The sequence below is a fragment of the Bombus bifarius genome, unplaced genomic scaffold (assembly GCF_011952205.1).
Source record: "Bombus bifarius isolate JDL3187 unplaced genomic scaffold, Bbif_JDL3187 scf7180000008046, whole genome shotgun sequence".
Classification (NCBI taxonomy): domain Eukaryota; kingdom Metazoa; phylum Arthropoda; class Insecta; order Hymenoptera; family Apidae; genus Bombus; species Bombus bifarius.
Window position 1 is genome coordinate 215271 of NW_022884412.1, and position 27176 is coordinate 242446.

The 27176-nt window shown below is 43.3% G+C and overlaps 6 protein-coding genes across 16 annotated transcripts in view; all 6 read left to right on the top strand.

Annotated features, from left to right (window-relative positions):
* The window catches only part of LOC117207795 (longitudinals lacking protein, isoforms N/O/W/X/Y-like), a 91308-nt gene that overhangs the window by 38029 nt on the left and 26103 nt on the right, over positions 1-27176 (top strand). Inside the window, exons 6-8 of one of the 11 annotated variants that reach the window (XM_033448367.1) lie at positions 19995-20177; positions 20832-20982; positions 21510-21972. The exons of 4 other annotated variants lie outside the window; for them this stretch is intronic. In XM_033448367.1, the coding sequence (XP_033304258.1) occupies positions 19995-20177; positions 20832-20982; positions 21510-21957 (782 nt within the window). In that variant the 3' untranslated portion in view covers positions 21958-21972. Of the gene's footprint in view, positions 1-1205; positions 2089-2987; positions 3288-4250; positions 4612-6042; positions 6199-6732; positions 7375-13726; positions 13973-14648; positions 15016-19994; positions 20178-20831; positions 21332-21509; positions 21973-27176 lie in introns of those variants that run through there. 6 more of the 11 variants (XM_033448374.1, XM_033448377.1, XM_033448375.1 and 3 more) reach the window with 6 other exon arrangements.
* LOC117207803 lies at positions 8915-9975 on the top strand. Its single transcript, XM_033448388.1, has one exon. It carries the CDS (start codon positions 9200-9202, stop codon positions 9566-9568), a length of 369 nt encoding a protein of 122 aa, XP_033304279.1. The 5' UTR covers positions 8915-9199; the 3' UTR covers positions 9569-9975.
* Positions 12296-13402, top strand: LOC117207799 (longitudinals lacking protein, isoforms A/B/D/L-like). Its single transcript, XM_033448384.1, has 2 exons — positions 12296-12623; positions 12860-13402. Exons 1-2 carry the CDS (start codon positions 12530-12532, stop codon positions 13207-13209), a joined length of 444 nt encoding a protein of 147 aa, XP_033304275.1. The 5' UTR covers positions 12296-12529; the 3' UTR covers positions 13210-13402.
* On the top strand, positions 15048-15500 carry LOC117207809 (longitudinals lacking protein, isoforms A/B/D/L-like). The gene is made up of 2 exons (XM_033448395.1): positions 15048-15072; positions 15137-15500. Exons 1-2 carry the CDS (start codon positions 15063-15065, stop codon positions 15433-15435), a joined length of 309 nt encoding a protein of 102 aa, XP_033304286.1. The 5' UTR covers positions 15048-15062; the 3' UTR covers positions 15436-15500.
* LOC117207808 (zinc finger protein 581-like) lies at positions 18293-19318 on the top strand. Its single transcript, XM_033448394.1, has 3 exons — positions 18293-18591; positions 18795-18918; positions 19050-19318. The coding sequence occupies exons 2-3, from the start codon at positions 18800-18802 to the stop codon at positions 19255-19257; spliced, it is 327 nt and encodes a 108-aa protein (XP_033304285.1). The 5' UTR covers positions 18293-18591; positions 18795-18799; the 3' UTR covers positions 19258-19318.
* On the top strand, positions 24822-26052 carry LOC117207796. Its single transcript, XM_033448378.1, has 2 exons — positions 24822-25113; positions 25249-26052. The coding sequence occupies exons 1-2, from the start codon at positions 24873-24875 to the stop codon at positions 25566-25568; spliced, it is 561 nt and encodes a 186-aa protein (XP_033304269.1). The 5' UTR covers positions 24822-24872; the 3' UTR covers positions 25569-26052.

Genomic DNA, 27176 nt, shown 5'->3' on the forward strand with positions numbered 1-27176 from the left:
GTAATGCGGACCCATCATAAACAGTGGGCCTATTGTACAGTCCAGGTACTTTAGGACCTACCGTAAAATACCTATATTTTTATGCGATATCTCAGGAAGACGGGACACGCGGGTTTCCCCAAGTGTAAGGTCACCCGCGCGAACCGTCACTAAGGCAGCCAGCCCATTCAGAAACATACCCAAGGACCAGGTAGGAACAGACCTGGGACGCCCCCACGACGAACCTTCCGCTACAACAGCAACAGCCCCAAGACTCACTCTTGCAGCAGGATTCGAAGAGTCAGCACGTACCAGTGAACAGTATATTTAACAGTATATTCCGTAACTTACGGACAGGACAGACTCTTGCATCAGTATTCTAAGAGTCAACACTTACCAGTACTCACTCAATGAACAGTATATTTAACAGGATAATCAGTACACTTACGGACAGTGGATTCAGAGTAGAACGTGGAATATAGTAACTTAACCAGTGTAATCAGAGTATCGAGCGTAATAAATAAGGTGAACTAAACCTCGCTCTTTACCTTTATTGTACTCCTCCATCTTGGACGCTAACAACGTTCAAGGTTCGCGATAAACAACCGATCAGTTGCCATCCGACTGGTTGTTAGTAAGTTGTGCGTCGCAACAGATGTGTTCGTGTCGGAGTGCTTGGACAACGAGTTTCTACCATTCACCGAATCGCATCACCCTTGCTCCGAACATTGGAATTTCCTAGAAAGAAACGAAATACTCTACGAAGAAACGAAAGAAAAGAGGAAAAGATCGGAAGATTTTCGAGAATATTCACACGCGACTCGAAGGTCGTTTTTCTAGGTGTTCGAGTTTACTTTATGTTAATAAAGGGAAGTCGATAGAAAATGTAAAAGCGATCGTAACTTTTACTTTAGAAGCTTTCGCTAATTTTTGGAAATTGTATTATGCTAATAAAAAGAGAAACTTAAGTGATCGGTGGGACAGCGAACAGTCTGGCCAGTTTACTTCTTTCTCGTTTCTTTTCCCTTCCTGTTTTTTTCCTTTTCATTTACTTAACAACGTACACGACTACAATGGGTTTTTTCTGTTTTAGTTATCCTTTAGTTACCCCTTTAGTTGTCCTTTAGTTACCATTTAGTTACTTCGTTGTTTGATTTTCGTAGAAGCTTTAGTCGTTTTCAGGATCCAACGGGATAGAGATACTTATTTGATCGATTGTGTTACAGGGTGTGTCGAGAAGCGAGGAATTACCAGCAGTTTAACACGCCGGAAAGAGCAGCAACCTAGTGGAGTCATCGTAAAGTCTGAACGTAACGATAGTTGGGGCTCAGAGGACGACTTGATGCAAGTAGATCTGGATAAATGGGGCAATGATGGCGATAGTAGTACTGGCAGCGGACACGAAAGAAATGACGGTAACGATGGAAATGAAAATACTAGTAAAAGGAGTAAAACAGTCCCGTGCAATAAGGAAAACGACAGGAATCGTAATGACGAAAACTGTGAAGGAGATTCTAGCGAAACGAGTGGTTCGATTAATGATTTAAGTACTAATGAAGGATGGATGCAACCTTTAAATCAATTATCGTCGATACCGATAAATTGCAGGTATTGCGACAAGAAATTTATTCGCCCAGCAAATTTGGCAAGACACGAGAAAAATAATTGTCTTAAAAATAAGATTGCCAAGTGTCACACGGAAAGAGACGCGAATCCGTTTGTCTGTATGAAATGCGGTGCTCGTTTTAAACACAAAAAAGCTTTGAATTACCATGAGCGTCACATGTGCCAGAGAAGTGTTCAGTGTAGTATGTGCCATAAAAAATTAACAGGTACGGTTGTGCCGGCAAGACACCTAAGAACGTGTGCACAGAAACACGCGAAAAAAATTGTATGTGCCAACGATAATGAAGATCAAGAGGATTTGTTAAATTCTGAAATAGTTAGTGAAATTTCTGACAACGATTAATTTATTCTTTAGTATATACTTGTTTTATTTTCTTATTCTTACTTATTTATTTCTTGTTTATACAAAAGTGTCATGTAGTATACTTCATTTATATGACCGAACATTTCGAGAACAATAAAGCAACCGTTAAAAGTGCTAGATATCAAATTGCTACTCATACATTGTAGACACGACGTACCTTTTTACAATATTATTATAAAACTCTTATTTATTTGTTATTGTTGTTATTGCTACTAATTCCACTACAATTATTATAAATGTTATTATTATTATTATTTTATTATAAAATATTGAAGATTATTCCACGATTATATTAAATGAGATATAACAGTTTCATCGAATGTTTTTCTTATTATTATTGTTACTTTATAACAATATATGTTTCTTATCTTTGCGAAAATTTGAATATTTATTTGCATAAAATATTTGAATAAAATATAAAATATTTGAATATATTTGAATAAAATATTTTCGTTCGTATATTGTCTTAATCTCTTGATCTATTGTCGTATTTTATCATAATGTCGTTATTTATTAACTATCAATATAATTTGGTCGGTAGGTTACGGCTTGTCTCTTTGACGTTCGTGGAACGAATAACGTGGAATTTGTGCTCGAACGCGTGATTCTGTGTAAATTGATTTTAATAAATAAATCAAGTAACCGAACTCCTGCGATCCATCGTCGTAGAATAGCCCTCGTAACTTTAATGCAAAAGAATAGCTAGTCTAATAGAATACATATGCTTGATTTCTAGTTCTCGTTTTTCTTTCCATCGTCCTTTCCTATATATATTTCCTTCTGTTTCTGTAATTCACCGTTAACGATACATACGATACGAGGAGGGAAATAAAATACAAATTGCTCAGAATGTGTACAAAATTGACTGGTTCGATTAGAAAGGAAGTAGCTTGAAGGCGCACGCGTGCGCTTAGATGCTCAGAGCATGGATGAAAATGTGTTTCTCTGCGATGTCGTCAGTTCGTTGGTTCCGTTTTGTTTCTATTAACTTGCAACAAAAATTCGATTCTTTTTCTAGATCCGATGTACGGCCAGTTACACTCGTCGTTTATGCGGGCTGAAATGATAGCAAGGGGATCGATGCGGACCGAAGGTTATCAGCCAAGAAGAAATCTTGCCAACGACCCGAAGGATGAGTCGTTTCTCTACATGGAAAGTGGCTGTCGTCAAGAGCTGGTATCTTCGGTTTCCAGGACACACTGGCCTGACAGTGTCTCCGTTCAAAGTTCCTTACCAAGGAAAAAATTTTATTGTCCACGATGTAACAGTGGCTACACTAGACTTTCGGACATGAAAACACACTGTCACTTCCAATGTGGTAAGGAGCCGCGATATCAGTGTCCATATTGCACGAAGAAGGCGAAATTCTCTTCAAATATGTATGTTCACGTGCGACGAATGCATAAGGACGAAAAGCTACAAATTATCGACTTGTATAAGCAATTGTCGAGAGTCCGTTATTAACAACCGAATCGGGACGATTATAACTCAAGTAAAAAGAACGAAAACAAGAGACGGAGAAGAAAATTAAAAGAATAAGGAGTCGAAGCAAGGACACTACTAAACAGTTGATACATATCTCTGCAATTTATTTAGAAATGTTACTCTATCTCTACTCTAGTTACAGTTATTCCAAGTATTATTAACGCATTTTCCTCCGAACGCATAATTTTCTTCGAACGATAAGGGCGAGAATAAAGCTAACGCGATCATTTTTTCGTAGAGTCGTCTGAAACTGTTGGTTAAGATTAGAACGACGACGCCGCCGCCGCCGCCGCTGCCGAGGCCGAAAATGGCATTCATATTTTGATCTTTCATTGAAAGTCCCTGACGTGTTAACGCAGAATGCTTTTCAATGATTTTCACTATTGTTCAAAGACGGATCGCTGTTGTCGATTCAGCTTGTTTAATGTTTGTTACCGACTTACTCTGAATAAAGTACCTTTTCAAAATAACTGTCGCATCCCAACGAGTCTCATGTTATTTACGTTTTGTGGGATTTTTATTTGTTCGTTATTTTTCGTTAGCATGATTGTCGTTCAGAAATAGCAATGTCTTCGATTCTTTTTCCGCCGTTTGCGAAAACTCGAACGCGATACGCGCGGCGACGTATCGTTACTCGTCGCAATCCTCATTTTCCATTTACGAGAAAATATAAGGTACGCGCTTTCTTCCTCCAATTATCGAAAGTTTCGGCCCTCTAATTTTTAAACAGCAAAAACGCTTTTCGTGCTTTATCCATTGCCACATTGTACTGATACCGATCACTGAATTTTTCCAGGTTTCAGACAATTTGCCGCGTCAAGAATGTTATTGAGCGCAGGACAGCGCGGCAGACTTTACAGGAGTTTCGTACCGAACAGTAACCAGAGGTACCCTTGCGGCAATTGCACGAGCGTTTTCGGCCAGAAACGAAGTCTCCTTACACACTTGAGATACGAGTGCGGCCAACCACCGCGCTTCAAATGTCCGTACTGTGATTTGATCTCGAAGAAGACATCCAACGTACAGAAGCATATACGACGGAAGCACGAGGGCAACGCGGTCTATGTTCAGGATATTTATCGACTACCAAACCTGGCCGTTTGAGCGATTATCCAGCGATATAGTCTTTTTTTATTTACCAGCTTCGTTCGTACTCTTCTCAGCTATATCTTTCATTTCACGATCTTCTCCTCTGGTTACACTGCGATAGAACAATGTTACTAATATGTGCTGAAAGCTTTCGGTAAAAGTGACAACGTCGAGATTTTTCTACCGGTCGTTACATGGCCAAAACTTGGAAAGAATTCTTCATTCTTTCGTGGAAATATGGATCGTAACGATGCAACATAAGATATACGTTGAACCGAATACTTTTTATACAATATTACTTCTAATACTCTTCAGATTTCGTCCCTATTTCTTTTTACCTTTCTTCCTTTACCTCTCTTCTTCCCTCATTCTCGTTCTTTTTATTCTCGTTCTCCCATCTAGATATAGCAACTATAACAGTGAGAGAGAGAGAGAGAGAGAGAGAGAAAGAGAGAAAGGGAGAGAGAAAGGGAGAGAGAAAGGGAGAGAGAAAGGAAGAGAGAAAGGAAGAGAGAAAGGAAGTGTCGACGTAATCGCGGGGGAAATGCAAGTTTGATTAGTTTTGCGAACAAAGCAACAATTCAGCATTTTCGTTCGCCATGCGTGTGTCGTACTCGACGTCTACGTCGAGCGTTGAGAATGTATCGTCTACCACAGCGATTTTCAACTAGTTCGCCGCGAGTATTTTTAAAAGCTTCGATGCTCAACTACTTTCTTTTTATTTATTATTCATTCAGGGCTACTGACCTCTTATCCCTTACATCGTCAAACGAAGATATTATAACAGCCGAAAGAACAATAGCCACCCGATGCGAATTCCCTATCTTGAACCACATCTATCACATTTTTCGACACGTCGCAGAATTTTAGCAATTGCTTTACGTGTGCCGTGAGATGAAAAAGGTTGAAAATCGCTGGTCTACCGTGATCCACGTGCACGTTTCATCAATAAAGAAATTATTTGAACATTGAAAAATGTCACTTCTGTCGCCCGCTCGAAACTTGATATTAACCTGAAACGACGATCGCTTTAGGCATAGTGTTAATCTTAAACGAGAGACGTTTATTCGGCATAACGAGCATTTGTGCTTTCAGCTACCAAGCTGCCAAGGTATGGAAGCGAAAAGGTTCGGCTGCAGAATCGTACGAGTAACTTTCTCAGATGCAAAGCGTCCGGAATTGATTACGTTTCGCGTATGTGGTCGTTAAGATTCTATGAATAACCTGCCGTGTATAGTCATCGATCATAATGACGATCTCGATCACGTATAGAAACACGTGAACACATATGGTGGAAGTATCATGGCCAATCGATGTCGGCGTGCATCGATTTGAAAGCTCATTCGAAGAATCCGACTCTACGTTATTTCCTCGTTTAATGTTTCGTTTCGTTAAATCCGACGTTTCTCGATCGATTGACAAATCCACGGTACATTCGTTCGTGAATCGTTCAAGGTACATCAACCTACTTCTTTGCAATTTGTTTCTTCTGTTCGCAGACGAGCCGCTTACCTTTGAAGCTCTAATGGATGAACGAGATGCTTCCACGTCCTTCGCTGTGCAACACGTTCGCAACGTCAGGTTTCCCTGTCCAAATTGCAGCAGCGTTTTCAACCGGAAGAACAACTTGCAGAAGCATCTCAAGTACGAGTGCGGTCAGTTGCCGAGGTTCAAGTGTCCTCATTGCGAGTATCGTTCGAAGAAAACGTCCAACGTCCGCGCGCACATCCGGTCCATTCATTTTGGTTCTATCATTTACGTGATCGATCTTAAATCAAGTTGTGTGTAGTTGTTTGTAAGTTGCACTTGCAAGCTCGAGTTTTGAATATCGACACTCGTTAAGAGACGACAAGAGATCTGAGAAAATTAGAAAATAAGGATGAGAAAGGGACAGGGGGAGAGTTACAATATCCTTTCTACGTTTGAGTTCAATTTTTATATATTTTTGTATATAGTCGCAATAAAGTTGTCATTTACTGGAACATAACGCACGCGCGTAAAGAGAGAAGCTCGGAAACGATCGAGTAACATCGTTCAATTCCTGTATCGTACGATGCTTATTGGTGTTTTATTTTCAATCTATCCTTTCCTTGGTATCCTATCCATCGATATGAAATCAGGCGTCCATAAATGGAACGTGTTCGTTGCTCTAGAGCGGACTCTGACGAGTTCCAAACATTTTCTTGCAGATCTGGAACATCTGGGTGGCTTCAAGATACCGTGCAACGTGATGTCAAGACCAGCGGAATTTCAGGACCGCAAGAAAGACCGATTTCCTTGTCCAAAGTGTGGGAGCACTTTCAACCGGAAGAACAATTTATATTCACACTTAAAGTTCGAGTGTGGCCAATTACCAAGATTCGGTTGTCCGTATTGCGATTACGCGTCAAAGAAATCTTCGAATATACGTGCGCATGTACGTCGAAAGCATCAAGGATGCAAAGTCAACGTTATCAATTTGTCGCGTAACGCGACCCGTGGCACTGCAACGGAAGATGAAAACTCTGAAAAAATCGAGTAAACCATTTAACAAACGCGTTTTGAATTTGACTATTGCAAGACGTGCCATCTCTCGTCACGTTATTCTGCTACCATAATAGTCGAACCTGTCTTATAAGTCGTTGTACATACGTGCAAAAGTAGGTATATTAGGTGTTCTTTTGTGTAGCATTTTCGCGTCATTTCGCGATTATCGTCTACTATGTACCGTCAACTTTCCGCCCTTCTTCTTCTGCTATACACCACTTTCGAATAGCGCTGTTTCTGCGAGGGCGTAATAATTTCATTGTGTAAAAAATAAAATATCAAGCTGTTACGTAATTATGATCATATAGGAGCGGTCCTTTTTTTATTATTTCATCCTTTTCTTCATGGAAGATGTTGCATCGCGGAAATCGAACATCTCGCATCCTGGCGTGTCATTGACACCCTGGAGATCGACGACCGAAGAAGGTTTGACATCAGCTCCGATTCTTATTTTCCTCTAGTTCCTCTTTGTGTACGCAGAGCTCCTGATAGTATGAACTACTCTGACACGGGTGTCGCGTTCTTGTTTCTGTTCCAGGTATAAATTACTGTGTGTTCACGGACGCGGCAGTACACTCGCAAAACCTTCTTCTTCAACGACCAACCCACGGCTTCTCGAGGAACGCTACGATCGTTTCGCCCTCCGATTCCTCGAGAATGATCGCACGGAAGTTCCCTTGTGGCAATTGCACCAGCGTCTTCAGTAGAAAAGGCGGGCTGACCTATCATCAAAAATTCGAGTGCGGTCAGAAGCCACGATTCAATTGTCCGTATTGCAACTATTGCGCCAGGCACATCTCGAATGCTCGACGACACGTTCGCAAATGTCATCCAGGAAGAGAAGTGTACACCGTAGATCTTTGCCAGTTGCAACAGCACGTTGCTTGAGATTACGCTCGCCTAAGGTTCGAAAATTCGTGTGCGGAAGGATACGGAGAAAGGAAGAAGAAACTTGGCAAGAAGCCGGGAATCGTAAAATCTGAATCGATTAGACGCGATGAACGCGACGAACGAATGCATTCTCAAATGAAATTTTTTTTATGGTTTTATAACATCCTCGTTTTGGATATTGTCGTCGTCATCATCGGCATCGTCGTCGTTGTCTCGTAGAACGGTACTGATCCATGCTCCTTTAAAAGAAAAGTGTTCAAATCGTACGCCATAAATAAACTAGTATCGAATCGATTCGTTTCAACAGGCATTGCGTCAGCCTGTTCGGATTAATACCGAAAACAATTACGTTATTCACGATGGTTCCGAAAGAATTCGATTTACTTCTGACAAGGGGAAAAAAGGAAAGACGTGGGAACGCGTAAAGATGTCGCGTTTAGGAGTACGATTGGAACAGTCTTTTCCTATTTTAACGTCGCACTTTTGCTACGTTAGACTTGCGACGTTTCAGAATTGATCGCGATTTTCTTTCCTTTTTTTTTCTAGGAGTTCCAAGCACCTCGTCGCGCGTTACGCTTTGTCGGTAGAAGCTACCTTCTGGAAAGAAGAATCTTGGAAAGCAGATGATTGGAGCCGGATACGTACACGTACGCGAGAGTAGCCAGTATCGAATGAGAAATTTCGTCTTCGACAAAATATGAAAATTTGTCTCGATGAGTAATCGACCAAGAAGCGTACAGTATCGACCGATTCCATGAATGGAACGTTTAACTTATCGTGATACGGTTTAGAGGAACAGAAAGTGCCATGTACGTTCGACACATCGTATTTGCAACACACTTGCAAACACCGAGCAAGTTTTTCATAAATATATGAAATGGTATCTTATTTGTTACTTACGTTTATTGGCAGAGATATATGTATATTCACATATATTTGTAATAATATATATATCTCCAATTCCCATCTTTTCCTTTCGTGATTATCAACCGTACCTAGTTGATGACTGGTTTGGCGACGAACAAAACGTTCCCCGAGGTATGTCCCTGCAAGCAAACTTGAAATTACTTATCGAACCGCATTGAAAAACCGACCGTTGATCAGACGAACGCAATATTTGACGAGATTCTTGTGTTGTTTCTGTTTCAGAGTATCTCCAATCAGCAGATTTTACGTATGTTTTGCCTGACCGGAGAAGACGTCGACCTTATCAGAGAACCAGAATTTCGGTAAACCGATATGTGGAGAAGAAAAAGTTTCCTTGTCCGACTTGCCCAAGTGTTTTCAGCCATAAGAATAATCTCTACTATCATTCCAAATTCGAGTGCGGCCAGTTACCGCGATTTAACTGCCCTTATTGTGTATATAGAACGAAACACGTGTCTAATGTGCGTGCTCACGTGCGTAGAAAGCATCCTGGTCGTAACGTTTACGCTATCGACGTCTGTAAAATTTTGGGAGCATAAATATACTTACGCGGCACCAGTTTCAACATGCTTGCCTGTGTTCTCAGAGCATAAATACAATAGTGATGATTATGATGACCCAGACGACGATAACGACGATAATGACGACAATGACATGACGAGAATGGCAGCTTTTCGATAGTTGTCGGCAATGGATGCTTGGAAAACTCGTAGAATTCCTTACGTGTCCTTAGACGCATCTTACTATTATCGTTATCTGATTGTATAATCTAATACATTGCTTGTTCTTGCATCGTATTACGACATATACGAAACAGGTTGGTTTAATTTCCGAACATTTGCAAATTAAATGTTCAAATTGTTGAACTTGATTAAAGTATACACGAGTGCAAACTTGTACCATACCGATAGGATTACTTTTAATCCTATCGTATTAGATTTATATGTATTTATATCTATAAAAGTATTTTTAAATGTGCAATGTATTTCCAAATGAAACATGTACCACCAATGGAGTTACGAAGACGAATTTTATAAAGATCGGTTTTCAATTCTATCATCTTTAATAGAGATTCCGTTTGATCCGCACAATTTTGTACTTTTTCTTTGCCCGGAGCATTAACAGTCGTGTTCTGTTGTCCCTTTCTTCTTTCCCTTCTCATTTTATTGTTTTGCCTTCAGCTTGTGCCGTCATATCGAAAGGATGGATATTTTTGGATCTGGAGACGGTAGCGAAACGAAGTAAAGTCGTCTCGTCGATCCATGGATCTAAACTTATGCGCAGAATGTCATTCCAACATGTACGAAATGCCCTGTAATGAATGTGAAAGATAATAGTATGAAGCAGAAAATCGCAACCACTCGACTCATTCATACGTTGCATTTTTTTTCCAAATCTCCAACAAATTGCGTTCATTTAGTTGTTATATATTGTGATCTGTAGTAGTGCTTCGGTGAAGCAAGTATGTTCGTGAAACGGGAGCGATTCTCCGAGCGGCAAGCGTCGCGAGCGGCTTAGTTGTTAGATGTTTGGAATTGAAAAACGTTGAGCGTTTACGAGAATTAACCGTAAGAACGTCTGCATTTTCCAGAAGAGGTACCAAGTCCGATCGAGAATTATGGGTGGAATCGAGCGGTGGCAAATTGTAAGGCGACTACTCATCCTCGGGCTCGACACAAAGTGCTGCACATTTGCCCAAAATGTGGCAGGCCTTTCAACTGGCGATACAATCTGCAGCACCATTTGAAGTACGCGTGTGGACAATTACCGCGATTCAACTGTCCATATTGTGCTTACAGGACTAAACACACATCGAACGTTAGAGCTCATGTGCGTAGAAAGCATCCGGATAAAGAAGTCTACGTTGTCGATCTAATGAACGCGCAACATTAAACGATAGCGATAGCCGGACGAATCTTGAATAAAACAGCTCTCAGCCGAACACTCGTCCTTTGAAAACTCCTTATGTGCATGCTCCCTCGTCTGCCTATCGTGTATTATAATTAAACGTAATTGATGTGTATGTACATCGAAATTTATTGTTAGAGAAACGATGATCGAACCCGTCATTTTATACGAAAAGTGACTCGATACGACGAATATCGTTCCTGCTAATGTTTCATGCAGTTACGTGAACGTGATATCATAAACCGAGAATGAAAGAACGATATTTATGCTTTTTTCAGAGGCAAACTACTTAGTACCGCACCAGAGGCAGAAGAACGTTTCTTGGTCGTACTCGCCGACCAGAGGAGGCACGTTTTCGCGAACGAACGACCAGCACGGGCAAAAGTTTCCTTGCGGAAATTGTCACAGCGTATTCAGCAGAAAGCATAATCTTCAATATCATTTGAAGTTCGAGTGCGGACAATTGCCGCGTTTTAATTGCCCTTATTGCGTGTATAGAACGAAACATCCTTCGAATGTGCGAGCCCACGTGCGCAGAATTCACCCTGGCAACGAAGTTTACGTTGTAGATATAAGCAAAACTGGTCAACTTCTATGATTTTCGTAGCGCATACCCGTTCTCCTTATTTTCAGGGGTAAATATATTTATCTATCTGTATCTTTCGCTTCTTAACGATGCGAGTTCCTTAGCTTCAGAGGAATTACTCTTATGCGAATCAACTTGCCATTGATTCACATTTGACAAACATTTACGAACTAAGTTTTTACCATTTACAATGCTTGTTCCACTGTATTTTTGTGCTTGAGAAAAGCTAATATTTGCTGGAACCCCTTCTCTCTCTTTTTCTCTCTCTGTCTCTTTCTCCCTCTCTCTGTCTATCTGTCTGTCTGCCTCTCTCTCTTTCTCTCTCTCTCTCTCTCTTTCTCTCTTTCTTCTGTCATTTGTTTCGCTATGTTACGATTTAATTTGTCTTTTGTATATAATGATTTTTGTTAAAAGTAGTCAACTGTTTACAGTGATATTATTAATGTTACGGAATCGCGAAGCGAAAAGAATACATAGGTCGCGTCGATTGGAAAGTATGAAATTTTTTCTCGTTTAAGATGGAGACAAAAAGTCGACATAGTCGAAAGTCATTTGGTTGACCTTTTCTGTTCACAGGTGTTCAATGTCCGGTATCGAATTGTACGTGTTACCGTGATGGACCTCGTTGCATCTACGATCACTATCGAAACGAACGAAGCGAAAATTATCCTTGCCATAAGTGCGGTAACGTTTTCACGCGAAAAAATAATTTGTATAATCACCTAAAATTTCAGTGCGGCCAGTTGCCGAGATTCAATTGCCCTTATTGTCCGTATCGTACGAGGCATTCTTCGAACGTCAGGTCTCACATACGTAGAATGCATCCTGATCAGGCGGTGTACGTTCTGGATATTCGCGGTGACCAACAGAATAACGAAGCTAGTAACAACTGAATTTTCGAACGATCAACGAAACGAAGCTTGACAAACTGTCATCAGATTGACTCCGATGATCCAGTCGAATTCTTTCTACTCTTATTGTCAGCTCCTACTTCGTTTTCTTTTCTTTCTGTTTCTCTTCCCTGCGAAAACTGAAGAGACACAGTCCCGTAGAAAATAAATCGACTGCGTTGAGATTGCCCGTTGCGCAATGTGGCATAAACTTTTGTATTTTTCGATAGCATTTAAAGTAGCGCAAGTTGATCCGCTATGCGATCAAACGACAGCCAATTTTTCTGTATCGTACGACAAACTGAACGTTTGTTTTGGATGGTGGATCGCGCGTGGCAGCTTCTACCGGTTTGTAAGTTCGTTACACCAGACCTATTGTCATTTTCATCGTCTTCACGGATGATACATATGTTACTTACGATCTCTGTACTAGTCAATGATCGTCGATTGTCTAATTTTTGCAAATCTCCTGATTTTATCGTTCGGTTTTCGCGAAGAGATGGATTCTCTCAATGCGCACTCGTAGATCGTTTCCACGAACGAAACGCACGTATAAACTCGCAATCAGCCAGACCCGTTTCGTTCCAGATACTACGGGCCCGTTCAGCGTGTTCGGGATCAACGTTGGTATCGAAGACGACCAAGGCCAAAGTATCGGCAAACTCTGGTCCCGATCGTCGAACCAAACCGATTTAGACAATAACTTTAAGACGAAGAGGTTTCCCTGTCCGAACTGTACCTGTGCCTACAGCCAGAAATACTCGTTGAATCGGCACCTGACCTACGAGTGTGGCCAAGAACCCCGGTTTAAATGTCCCCACTGCGAATATCGATGCAAGAAATCGGCCAACATTTATGAGCACGTGAGAAGAAGACACAAAAACTGTCAGGTATACGCGATCGACGTTCTAAAGATCGCTCGTAAGGAAGAGACTTAACCACATTCGTTCCTCGTATATTCAACGACGCTTCACCGAAGTAGCAGCTGCCATTTTCTACTTTGCTCCTTATGCGCTACACTTGATTAGGGGAATTTCTAAATTCCCTTTTTATAACGCCACTCTATTTTTTTTTTTACCATTTACGAATTATACCAGTAACTATAAATAAAGACATACGTTGATCGAAAAACGGTTGGTCGTTTGTCGTCGTTTATTTCATCTCCTATCCTTTCCACGCGATATCGAGACGCAACGTGATTCTTTGCTCTTCCTCTTTGCTCTACTTTGCTTCGCCTCTGCTCTACGCTGCTTCTCTCCGCCCTGTTTCGCTTTACGCTCATTGTCAGTTCTGCCCTGCCCTGTCCTGCCCTTTTCTCTTCTCTGTCCCGCTCTGCTCTGCGGTCTTCGCGTTCTTTATATCCTTCATGGTTGTTATCTACGTTAGAGCGAGTTAACGAAAACACGCTTTACAAACGATAGCTGTTTACGTTCAGTGGTGAATCTTCTTTTCCAGGCGTCGTCTCGCGTTTGGTTTGCGCAACTTGGAGACAGCGCAAATCGACCGCCCAACGACTCTCCGCTGCTAATAAAAGGTTCTTCTGCTCTAACGCTTGCGGCAGTTCTTTCACTCACCGCGGCTCCCTAACCAGACATCTGCGTTACGAGTGCCGACAAAATCCACGTTTCAAATGTCCGTCTTGCGACTTTCGTTCTAGATGGACATCGGACGTCTATAGGCACGTACGTAGAAAACACGAAGGTAGCGTCGTACGTTGCATCGACATCGGTAGAAACTAACATTGCGCAAGATGCAAATAATTGTTTTCTTGTACTCGAAGAGTAAAAATGTCTCACAATAAAACTTTGTTCATTTATCATTGTCGCGTTATGCTGTCGACTTGGGAGGCGTGCGAGTTGCGACGCGGTGAGTCGCCTCATTCTTACAGCGTCGAACGAAGAACAGGCTGTTGTTGTAAACCTGTGGTGTATTCGATAGGAATCGAGGCTCGTCATCATGTTCGTTGAAGCGTCGTCAACCGTTCGAAGCATGCCGATCGGACGCGTTCGGGCACAGGCGCAAAAGAATCGAATCGGACAGAAACGCGTATTCACGAGGGGAAAGAGGCTATCTTCCACTAAGAGGACTAAGAGTATCTCAGCGAGTATAACGTTTGGAATTTCGTCTCACAATGTATGCGAATAGAGTAAAGGTGCAACGACGTGTGCGAAATTCACGCGACCTGTTTTCGCGCGTTGTTCCTCGCGCCTCGTAAAGAAGAAGGAGCGCGCGAGGATCGTCGAATACGCAGCGTGGACGTTGATCGACCGGACGTTTCGATCCAACTTAAACGAGTAAACGCGCAGCTCCTTCGCGTCGCTTCTCGGACTTTTAGCGATCCGGATAATTGACCGCGAGTATTTTGTTCTGCTTTCAGATTCTCGATATCACGCGAACGCTTGCTACAAGAAGCGACGAGTACGGTTCAACGACGCGACTTACAAGCAATTTCCCTGTCCTAATTGTCCGAGCGTTTTCGTTTGGAAATGCACGCTGAAGAGACATTTGCGTAACGAGTGTGGACAAGAACCGCGCTTCAAGTGTCCTTACTGCGTGTACCGTGGTAAATGGAAGGCCAACATATGCAGGCACATCAAGAGAGTTCACAAGGATTGCAGCATCTACGTTCTCAGCGCCTAGAATTTTTTTATTCGATCGATTCATTGCGATTCTATCGGTCGAACCGTGTTTTGTCATCTCGCATTAATTCTTCTTAATAAACTGAGTATATGACGAACCGAAAAGTTGCGTTCTTTCTGCGCACACTCCAAGTATCGAAACGATACTGACGATGAATCGAGGTAGCGAACGAGCCAACAACCGATTTATCGCAATGAGAAAATTTCGTCTGTTCGTTTGTTTCAGATTCCGAGCAAAGTTGGTGGCCGTACAGGGAAGTTGGTAGATCGACGAAATGCAGATCGACGAAACTGCGCAACGCGATTTACATTTGTCCGAGTCCTAATTGCGCCAAATCGTTTAATTGGAAGGGAAACTTGAACAGACATCTGAGATACGAGTGCGGCGTGCAGCCACGATTCAAGTGTCCGTATTGCGAGTATCGTTGCAAAGTTAAAGGAGACGTGAGCAAGCACATACCAAGAAGACATCACGGTTTGGTCGTCTACGTGGTCGACTTGCTCACCGCCTCGTCTTCCAACTAGTCGACCTCCACGCAAACCCGAAACCTGTATTTTCATTCGAATAAAGCATAATTCGCCTTTTCCAAGTTGCGTGCTAGTTTTTACGACTAAAACACGTTACGTAAATCGCACGGTTCCATCACGAGTATACGTTACTTTCCTATCGCTGTTTTCCCGCTGTCTCTCCCTTCTTTCATTGCAGGTAATAGCAGGTAATTATAGGCGCACACAACGATTATGCACATGCTTTTTTTCGCTCTTTCACGGACCATGAAATACGATCGCGATCCGATGGATGGTATCGGAACGGATTTATAGGGCCACGTTTTCATTGATTTTTCTCGCACGTTTATTACACATACTCGATGCCATCTTCCAAGAAGCGTTTGATCGCGGACGATTCGTTCTTTTTCAGGGCACAATGGATCTACGTCATTGAGGGGTGAGCAACGCACGAATTGCCTGGTGAAAGCCAGCAAGTACGCCTGCCCGAATCCCAACTGTCGAAGTGTGTTCGCTTGGAAGAGAAACTTGACCAGTCATTTGCGCTATCAATGCGGCCGACAACCGAGATTCAAATGTCCTTATTGCGACTACGTGTGCAAAGTTAAGGCTGATATACGCAAGCACATCAGGATCAAGCACAAGAACAACGACGTTTATGTGATCGATATTTGTCAAGCGTGGGAAATTGTTAGATGAATCGTTTTGCGACGAGCAGCGAACGTCAATGAGAGAAGCTAGGGCCGAGCTTGAGATTCGACGAGAAAAGAATGCGCGGCCGTGTTGTCGAACGATCCGATCCGATACCTTTTGTCGACTCGCGATTCCGACGAAACATCGTAAAATCATCCATGACGAGAATCGAGGTTCGCTCCTTGCCGACGCTTTGCATGCAATCGTGGCCTTTTCCCCTTGTTGCTTCAGGGTTTCGGCATTTATATCGGCTACACGCAGACACTAACAACGAATCGAAGTTTTTCATACGGTTCGGAATCATGTCCTTCCATGTTTATTTCTCGTTTTCCACCTGTTGTGGTTCCACGCCGAACCTTCCGCTATCGCGATACTTTCGGATCGCAACGGAGCCGACGAATTTGGGTTCAAACTGAAATTCAATTGTCTGTTTGAAATGGTTTGTCATAAAGTTAACGTATTTTGATAACTATGCGACTGAACGTTTTATCTCACTATCATCTGTCTCAAGGGTAGTTTCGCTCAGGTGCCTAGTACACGGTTTTCTCGAGAACCACAAGCGCTACACATGAGCGCAGATCGAAGTTACGTTCAATAAAGTAAATCAAAATTCAAAGTACTCGCGAGTCTTTATTTCAAGCAAAGTTCACCGTTCACTCCTTTATCCGAGCCAAAGGGCTCAAAACAAACTCAGATCGCTAATTCGCGAGATCGTGTGAAACACGTCCTCTCCTTCTTTTTTTTCTTTGTCTTCCCCTCCTTTTTCTTTCTTTCATCGTCTCTCGATGTTCAGGACATTTATATTCGTTCCCTTATTTTTCGATTCCTTTTCTCTTTCTATTATTGTGCTGGCATCCTTTATGCATTGTGTACGCTATTTATACTCTGATGGGAATTAGCCTTGCGTATACGCCATAAATAAATGGAATTAAATTAATGTGAAATTTTCCTCCTTCTAGGTATCCATGCTCGCGTCGTCGTTCAGACGAGAATGACAAGATCGGATCCGTTTACCAAGACAAAGAGGTTTCCATGTCCAAATTGCACGAGTGCCTTCACCCAGAAACCGAGTCTGACCAGACATTTGCGTTACGAATGTAGACAAGAGCCACGATTTCAGTGTCCCTACTGTCAACAGAGAAGTAAAAAGACGTCGGATATATACACGCACATCAGAAGAAAACATGCGAATTTGAAAGTTTTCGTCATCGATCTTCACGAATTGATGGCACACAACTCATACAACTCGTACAAAATGAGTCGGCTATGAAGCAAGTTGTAGCAGCTGCTTCGTTGGTTGCTTCGTTTCGCCAACATTTTTTCAAGACCGAGTTTCCCATTCTCTGATTTCTCCCCAATTATCTTCTTCTAACTTAAATACTATACACAGACTGACATACGTGTGAGCGAGCATGCGCTTGCCTTTGTGCATGCATAAGTACGTGATTACGAACATACTGGGAATGAAATTATCTTTGAAAATATCAAGCAGAAATTGATTTGAACAAATTTTATTCGTTTCCATCGTATCGCATATATATAGCGTTTATTTGAACCACGCGTTCCGACCCTTTGTCAGCGTCGTTTCGTGTTTCTACGATGCAAAGCGATTCGTTTCAGGTCACTTTGCCCAGCGATACGGCCAATGGAAATCGCAACGCGCGGTTAAAATCGTTCGCTGATTTTTCTGTGACGCGCGATTCGAACGTTTCCAGTATTCGATCGGTTATCGATCTTTCGGTACGTCGGCGTCGTTGTTTTCGTCGTTGTCGACCGTCTCTTCCTTCATCTGCCGCAGTTGTTGCATACGCGAATTCTGTCGTTGACGATCTATGCGACTCGAATTAGCTCGTAGACTGTGCGCGAGTATTTTGCTGCGTTTTTTGTTTCAGTCAGTCGTGATTTCGGCATCTGGCGGAACAAGTCGAAGAGATTCTGCTGTCCTAACTGTCCAAGCGGATTCACTAGGGAAACGAACCTCCGAAGACACGTGCGGTACGGATGTGGCCAAGGACCGAGGTTCAAGTGTCCCTACTGTGACATGCGTTCGAAAGAGGTCTCGAACGTGTATAGACACATTAGGACCAAACATCGAGGAATGTGCGTCTTTCTCATCGACATCGCTACCAATAGACAGTTTTACGCACGAAAAAATTAATCCATATGGAAATGTTCTTTCTGCATGCAAACGAACTGCCATCGAACGTACGCGATACAGAAAAGGAGACGTATTTTGCAAATCGCGCGATAAATAACGTTATTTCGAGCAATCCGATCGCAAAAAGAATTCGTCATCTCGTTTAGCGAGCCCGTCCATGCGCATTCTCGAAATTCCCACCAATTTCCGTGGAATATTGGAAACGAAGAATCTGTAAGCTCAAGTAGCATGTATACAATAAACGTTCATCCGTTGGAGAAATCGGGAGTTTTTCGATTTTCTAAAATTCCAATTGTGCCAACAGAAACAAAAGAAATATTGCTGTGAGTTTTCTGTCAATTATTTTTTTTCTGTCCGTCTCCTCCTCCTCTTCTTTCTCCTCCACCTTCTCCTCCTCCGTCTCTCCTCTTCTCATCGTCTCTCCGCCTTTCCCTCGTTCCTCTTTATATCCTTCACAATCGACGACAATGTTACGGCAACAAGAATAAACGCGTTACATCAGAATCCACTCTGCTTGTGATTTCAGGTGCGATGTATTTACCGGATCCATCGATCTTCCAGTATCACGTGGATCACTGTGTGCAGTTGGAACCGCAACAACAGCGTTGTCGTCGACTGGGAAAGAAGCACGGAAGCAATGATAGCAATAGGTTAGTCTGATTGCTTGTTTGGTCGCGATATCGCGTACATTTGCCGCGTTTCGATGACGATTCCCGGCATTCGAGTCGCGTGCAAACGCGATAATTCGCGATTTTTCTGTAACGTTACGATGATGCATCAGGTATAATTGTCCAAAGTGCGAGAGGACTTACCGGCACTTGCATCACATGTTGCGCCACTATAAGTTCGAGTGTGGCAGCCCACCGAGGTTTCAGTGTCCCTATTGCGAAATGAGGAGCAAGCAGTCCAACAACGTTTATAAACACATACGCCTGAAGCATCCAGGATCGAAGCTCGAAGTCGTTGTACTTCAATATGACCAGCAATAAACTTATTTCTTCCTCTTTCTTTAACTTTAAGACAATTTGCTAACAATAAAGAATTTGATTGTGATAAAGAAATAACTAGTGTTTTGCGTAGACCAACCATTATCCTTCGATTCCCACGTGAAAAATATATCTCATGCAGCGTGGACGAGGTGTAACGATTAAACACGCGTTCAATTACTTTACTTACGCTTTACAGGTTGGAAATCGACGAAATCGGTTAAGCACGTGGAAGAGAACGGCAAGGACAGTGTTTTGGCGGCTGTCGAATCGTCGACCGCGTGTTTTGCCAACTCCTCGATGAATTTTGTTCTCGTACATACAGCTTGAAGATGCCTGCAATCGCTTTATTTGTTGTGTGTCTATAACTCGACGAGATAGTTGAACGTTATCGTGAGGCGCGCGTGTATGTGTGTGAGCCTGCAAGCACAATTTCCGAGTTTTCCCCACATAGAAACCATTCAGTTTCATTCATCTTTACCTGTAAATCTTCTTGTTCACCGACGATCCTTCGCACACGCGGTTCTTCCGTAGCGGCTCGATCGTTCGATCGAACGACTACCATCGCGTGAAACGATTCGCGAGTTTTCACGAGAAATCGGACGCACGATCATACATCATTCGTCCGCGGACAAAAAGCGTGGAAAAGAAAAGCAAGCCTTGTTCGAATCGACGAGGAGCGTCTCGAGCGAGATTTTCACAAATCACAACTAACCGATCTATTCCGTTTTTGTTTTCAGCATTCCTACAAATGTTGCCGCTACCTTGGATCGAGGACAAGTACCCGGAACGAAGCTCGAGAAAAAGTAAAACCCGATTCCCTTGTCCACGTTGTCGAAAGAGTTACACGACCAAGAGCGCGGTGACGGCCCACTTCAAGTACGATTGCGGCAAACCGCCGCGCTTCGAGTGTCCTTATTGTGGCAAGTTGAGCAAGAAAAAGTTCAACATCCAGGATCACATACGGCACAAGCACCCATCCAAGCCGGTCATCTGTAACACGTTGTTTTAGGACCATTCTTCTACCGACGCGATGTATGACGCGTGTCGATGTGTTGGCCGCCGTTTCTCGAAACGATACCGATACGAACGTCGTTGATCAACGGTTACCTCTGTGCGTTACTTCTTCGTAAACGAAACGGTTCGCCTTCGAATCGTCCGAATGGAATCGCAACTTTCAAATCGCCAAATCGACCAGGATCGGTTCGCGACGTCGAAACGACGCGTAGTGATCCGGTTTCGTTCGTGGAATCGTTGATCGATAAAACCGTTAAATAAAAGAGCCCGTTAATCGAAAGACATCTGAAAGCTTGGAAGAATAAAGAAACTTTTGTGGGAAAAGCGAGAATAAACGTGTTCGGTTCTATATTCTGTATTCAGTTTGAAAGAGCGACATCGGCTTTGATATTGTTCGTATTGGTCGATGTGTACTCTACTCCTATATGCTATATCCTACTTTGCATGATCCCCTGTGTTTCCCTCTCGTTTGCGTGCCAATTGTAAGGCGATGTTGGAGAAAGCTGTTCGCGGGAATTAGGGCTAGCTTACGAACTTGACCGTGATACGATGTTTTGTAGGTGACCGACTCGACGATCTCCTCCGTGTCGCGCATTCGAGGAAGTACGCGAGGAAACGGGACAAGCTGTACAACGCGTTCACCGGGAAATTTCACTGTCCCAACTGTAACAACGGCTATGGCAGGCGAGACACTATGTTGGGTCACTTTAGGTACGAGTGTGGCAAGGCGCCGAGGTATAAGTGTCCTTACTGCACCATGTGCAGCAAGAAGACATCCAACGTTTATCAACATATCAGGTGTATGCATCCCGAAGAACCTGTCACCCTCGTTAAACTCTATTGAACCGTTGCTCGCGGCTTACCAAGCCAACCAACATCGGATACAGCAAAATGTATCCAAGCGTTAAAACCTCCTCTTCCTCTATATTTCTTTCGGACACGTGCTATCAAATGCACGATCCAGATCGTGTTGTTCGATTACGCGTCATAGACGGCCAATATTTTCCAATTGTCGTTCGAACGAATAAAATTGCTGAAGAAGAACAGACTCGTTTCTCCTACTTTGATCTCGTACAATGTTTCCTCTCGAATTTTTAGCAACGACGATCCAACAACAGCAACAACGTCCAACTTTTCGTTTCGTCTCGTCTCCTTTGGTTTTCTTTGCTTTCGCCGGTTACTCCAAGTTCCACGAACGTTCGTTCGATTAACGAGCCTTTCGGTTTGTTTCGTTTCAGATATAGCAGAATGGCGACCGAACGAGAGGTTCGTTCGTCAGGTTTGCGACAACGGACTCGATCACGAGAAATTCTTATCACGGAAAACGGAGCGAACGCTGATTTATCGACGCGCGAGAAGAATTCATCGTATCGGCTTCGAGGCCATGGCGAATCATCTGCATCGAATGGTTTCCAAAAAATCAACCACGCCGTACCAGGGATCGCGTTGTTCGTTCCAACGGAAGCAAACCTCGATTTTAAACAGTTCTTTTTTCATTTGGATGCCCTCGTCGATTATTGGACGCGTGCCCTGTCTCGCGCGAGTGGCAAACGATCGAACATATTCTCACTGCGATCGCACGAAGAAGATTGCAATCGGAACGCACGACTGCTAGCGTATGGGGCGAGTGCCAATGCTTCAAACGATGGACTCTATGTATTCCTGTCAATAAATGAAAACACGTAGGACACAACAAACACACAACCAAGCTTGTCTCTCCTTTGGAAAAATACGTGTGCGAGAACGTACGCAACGTATCATCCTTCCGATCCCTTTAAAGATCGCGAGACGAACGACGGCTCGTCGTGAAATTGAATTTTCGCTGGCCCGCAGTTATATTTAATTTTCGTCACCCGTTCCCAATTGGTCGAACGAGTCAGAGGAAATACGACTTGCTGCTTTCACTTCTCTCTAACGGTCCATTCTCGTCTCTTTTTCTGCTTACAGACTTCAGGCCAATTGTCTTGGGAAAGTTCCACGGTGTCGTTCGAAATTCTCGGCACATGCTGAGGCTACAGACGTCCCTTAACCGGCGCGGCTTTCCATGTCCAAGATGCGCCCGTACATTTCACACTTCCGGCGGCATGAGTCGTCACTACAGACTCGAATGCGTCGATCTGCCGCGTTTCAAGTGCCCGCACTGCGATATGCGCAGCAAGTATACTCAGGCTGTGTATAGGCACATTAGGGCCAAGCATCACAACATGGAGCTAAGATTCGTCAAGCTTTACTGAATCGTCCTGGCGACGCTGCGACCTATTGCTTCGATTTCCAATCGTCGATTCAACCTAATCACCTCCTATTTATACCGAATATATCGATTGCCGCAAACCGACCGTATACCATGTCCATTTCGTGTTGCACGCGCGTGCGCGCTTTTCCGGTTACGACGGCGGAACACGGTTCGAGCAGGCTGCAACGCGCGCATAATTCGATCGACCGAACCGGCCGAGTTGTTCGGCAAGAAGAGACGGAAGAAGAGGCATGGAAACGATCGGAGCGAGAGATGAGAACGAAACGTAGGAACCTGTTCGATTTTAACGAGCCCCGAACCACGTAGAATGCATGTACCGAGGTTTATTGAAATTCCGATCGAGCACAGATAATAAACCGCCGACGCGGTGAATAAAAACCAACGATGTATGCTTGCGAATTGCGAACAGAATCATATTGTTATTAATATTATTGCTATTGTTATTATCATCATCATCATCATCGTCGTTATCATCGTTGCTATTATAACAGCAAGATTTCGATGTCGGTACCAAACCGTGGCAATGTACCGTCGTTGTAATGTCCGACTAGATCTTGTATTGTACATTTGCGTGGCTGCACTTCGACGTAAAGCCTGTTTTTTGATAGTCTTTGTACAATTGCCCATAGTTTATTCTCAAGGAGCCTAGGAACGTTTTTACTTACTAAAGGACTGGCGCGAATAAGTTAGCGTAGGAATTGCGAATAATTACAGTGAGGAAGATTAGACGAAAAAAGGAAGAAGAGAAAAGATAAGAAAAGAAAGGGAAATGTCGCAAAGACAACTGTCGTTTTTTTTTTTATGTTTTATGTATGTCTTTTTCTTTTTTTGCATCTCTGTTTTCGTCCGTTTTCAATACTTTCTAAGCTCTTGTTCCGATTCCATCTTCACAGTATTCATTCTCCTTCCCTACGTAGTAGCACGGGTGCTCACGAACAAGTACAGTCTAATTGGAAATTTTGCCACTCGCTACATCTTGCAAGCTCGACCGAGTCACCGGCTTGCGATTTTCTGCGCTTGTGCTTTATTCGTTCGATTTTAACTGTGTACACACGGCTGGGTAGATCACGATACAGTCGATTTTCTGTTGTTAATAATCGAGTGATATTGAATTTTTTGGTGCTGAAATAAAACAAATGGCGCGCGAGCAAGGGTGAGGAAGAGAGAGAGAGAGAGAGAGAGAGAGAGAGAGCGAAAGGAGGGGAGAAATTTTGATATCCTTCGAATCGTTGATCGTGTGGCGAAATATTTGAATGTTGATATGAAATCCGTGCTTGCAGGTAGACAGCCGGCAAATCATCATGCTTGGTTCCACTGCCCTCGTTGCACACACAGTTTCCTGTCGAAAGACCGTATGATGCGTCACTACCGGTCCCATTGCAACCTCCACGAGACTCGTTTTCGGTGTACGTACTGCGATTACGGGTCAAAATATAGCTCGAACGTCTACAAACACGTACGAAGGGTCCACAAACAAATGCCTTTGTTTAAGCCACACCGGCTGCTTTTGCGTTGATCAACGAAGAGCAGATGTTGTTGTTTTCGAAGGACGACGATGATAAAAAGGGAAGAGGAAACGCGGAGACGTGGACGACAACGACTTTGCGCTGCGTCGTTTCAACGTGGAGATACGGACGCGCGGCACAGCACGTGCGTGCGTTGTTTTCAACGACTTGTGCTGCGACTTTTCACCAAAGATTGCTATCCTTCTCTGTCACCATAAGATCTCTGTAATCGATCAACTTTTTTCTTTCTTTAACCACCATCCGCCAATAAAATTCGTTTATTTCGTTCGATCACCGGAAGCGTGTTAATTATTTGACAGAATTTAACGATTGCGTCTACGTAGAAACACGCGTTCACCCGACAACGAAGAGACCTTTGAAAACGGTTGAAAGCGTCTCGCTGTCGCAGTTTCAGATCGAAATCGTATTCTCTGAAATTCGTCGCACGAACCGTAGACAAGCCTACTGACTCGGCCTGTGATTTGCTTGTCTTTTGCAGGGTACGTTGAGGAGTCGCGGCCGGGGCAAACCGATCAAGTTCAGAGATACTTTTGCCCGAGATGCTGCAGTTCGTTCAGTAAGAAGGCGAACATGCTGACACATTTTAGATACGAATGCGGCAAGGAACCACGCTTTCAGTGCCCGTACTGTGGCAAAAGGGACAGAAAATCCTCGAATACCTACAGGCATATCAGGACCTACCACAAGGGTAGTAGAATTCAAGCGTACAAGCTCTACTGAATCGATGTATCGATCCTTGGAAGAAAGCAGGAAGGAAGGAAGGAAGGAAGGAAGGAAGGAAGGAAGGAAGGAAGGAAGGACAGGAAAGAAAGGACAAAAGCATGGAAGCGTTCTTTCGTAGGCGTGTGATTCGGGATGAATTGGAATCGAGCGAAAAGCGCGAGCAGTTGTGTGTACAAGATTACGAAAATAGATGTGTTCCTTGTCCCGTGAGAATCACTGTTCTCGTTCTATCCCGTCTTTCAGCTATCTCATTTTACTCGATGCTACTCGTTTCAGCGACTGCTCGACATTTAACAACAGGATTAGACATTGGTTCGCGTATTGCAGCAAATCTTAGGGGTTTGTTTCTGTCGACCTACTAAGCGTATCGGTTAATTCGTTTCTCTGTTGTATTTATTTCCTTGTTCCTTTCCGTTCGGTACCGACACCGGTTTCGCTGCTTGCTAACCGTTGGCTCTGTTTTCTTGTTCGTAGGACGGCCCCTACCATCTTACGATAACACCGCCGTTCTGGATAATTTGAGAGCGGACATGGAGTACAGGGGGAGACGAGCTGCCATCAAGCACGAAGACGGTGTATTCTGGGACTCTGGCAAAATGTCCTATCATTGTCCTATATGTAACGCAGGTTACACCTATAAGAAAACATTGAAGACGCACATGAAATACGACTGCGGAAAGGAACCGAGATTCAAGTGTCCTTATTGTAACAAGAGGGACAAGTGTTCGTCGAATATTTACAAACACATCAGAATGCGACACGACGGAATGCCTGTGATCGTTCATCGAAATTAAAAACGATCTTTCCTTTTTCGTCAAATTTACGTTCGAGTTTATCTCGTCGATCTCGCGATTTCCATTTAATCCGCAGATTAAATTCGCGGTTGCCTTAGCTCGACAAAGGCGCTGATTCCCAGTCGTAATATAGCGATCTGTTCCGATCCAATCGGTGTCATTTGACCGCGTCAAGTTTGTCGATCTATCGGTCTATGCCGCGTTTGAAAACACAAGGATAACGGCGTAACGTCCGGCGCGATTCGCATCGAAGTAAACAACAAGTTTCCCTCGTGTCGCGTACAACTCTCCGCAGTTTCGGAGACTAGGCTACTGGCAACGCGTGCACGCGTATTCCGGTATTTTCGTAGGTGGCAAGTTTCTATGAACTTTCTATGATAGAAGAAGATGAAAAGGACGGAAGGAAGAGGGAGAGGGAACAGAGAAGAGAAAGAAGAAGGTGGAGAATAGGAAGGAGAGAAAGCAAGCGAAGCGGAAAATAAGAGAAAAGAGAGAAAAGAACAAAGATAGTAGAGATTTAGGATTATCGAGATCGATTAAAATTGCAAGTATTCAGATGGACGAACAGATCGAGTGTTTGCGTAGTAGATACGCGCGAGAGAATGATACACGATGTATCGTTTACCTCAATAAAATCGTCATATCTTTAACCCGTGGTATATGATATATACATTTGCGAGTATAATGTTAATTTCAATCATTCCAGACAGTCGTTGGTGTTCCGATCGCTGTCCCTCTTCCCTTTTCACAGATTCAAGTACATACAGAAACACACATACACACACATAAACAGCAGACGCGTGTTTGAACGCGTGATAAGGTTGGACGAGGTTCGCAACGCGATGGGTGTAAACTGTTGGTAAATCAAGGACGCGTGTTAAACGACGTCGAGACGACAGAAAGCCGAGAGAGGAGAGCAGTTTCGTTACAGCGCAGCGGCTCGACTTTTTCTTTCTTGTCCGTGTTACTTTGTTACGTTTATTCTAATCGCCATAGCGATTAGACACGCTTGTCGATAGCCACGTTAGATCTGTTCGCAGGGCCTATTCGAGACGATATTGCATATAGTTTTGGCAAACGGTAGCGAGTGACATGACGCAGGACTAATTGTCCTGATTCTTTTCAGATGTACGGATATTGGAGTGGCCAAACGCGAGGACGCAGGCCGCGGTCTCCAGTTACATCTGTTCAAAGTGCAACGCAGGATTCCGAAGGATGTGGGACCTGATTAGACACAAGTGTGGCCAGATTCCTAGATATGCGTGTCCTTATTGCCATAAGAAGGACAATTCATCCTCGAATGTTTACAGGCACATCAGACGATGGCATCCTAAATTGCCAGTCGGTGTGAATAAAATGTTTTGAACGGTGTGAAATGCTGCCGGTGAAGTATCATAGTTTAGAATCATTGGAATAGCAGATCAAATCGACACGAATCCAACTCCACTGCCAGATTTTTTTTTTGTCTCCACTACACGTATTTTATTCGAGATAGCGATACTATGCGTGATCAAGTCACACGGATGACGGTAGCAAGGCTCCATACGCGTATTCGAAGAGAGATGATTTCCGTCGATCTGATATTTCGTGTGCCTGTGTGCGCGTGTA

Excerpts from the sequence above, each read along its gene's own strand:
- LOC117207799 (XM_033448384.1), top strand. The coding sequence starts at position 12,530 with ATGCGATCAAACGACAGCCAATTTTTCTGTATCGTACGACAAACTGAA. Across the intron at positions 12,624-12,859 it reads GTGGCAGCTTCTACCGGTTT|ATACTACGGGCCCGTTCAGC; the intron begins GTAAGTTCGTTA and ends GTTTCGTTCCAG.
- LOC117207803 (XM_033448388.1), top strand. The coding sequence starts at position 9,200 with ATGTGGAGAAGAAAAAGTTTCCTTGTCCGACTTGCCCAAGTGTTTTCA.
- LOC117207796 (XM_033448378.1), top strand. The coding sequence starts at position 24,873 with ATGGAAGCGTTCTTTCGTAGGCGTGTGATTCGGGATGAATTGGAATCG. Across the intron at positions 25,114-25,248 it reads TATTGCAGCAAATCTTAGGG|GACGGCCCCTACCATCTTAC; the intron begins GTTTGTTTCTGT and ends TCTTGTTCGTAG.
- LOC117207808 (XM_033448394.1), top strand. The coding sequence starts at position 18,800 with ATGTATTTACCGGATCCATCGATCTTCCAGTATCACGTGGATCACTGT. Across the intron at positions 18,919-19,049 it reads GGAAGCAATGATAGCAATAG|GTATAATTGTCCAAAGTGCG; the intron begins GTTAGTCTGATT and ends ATGATGCATCAG.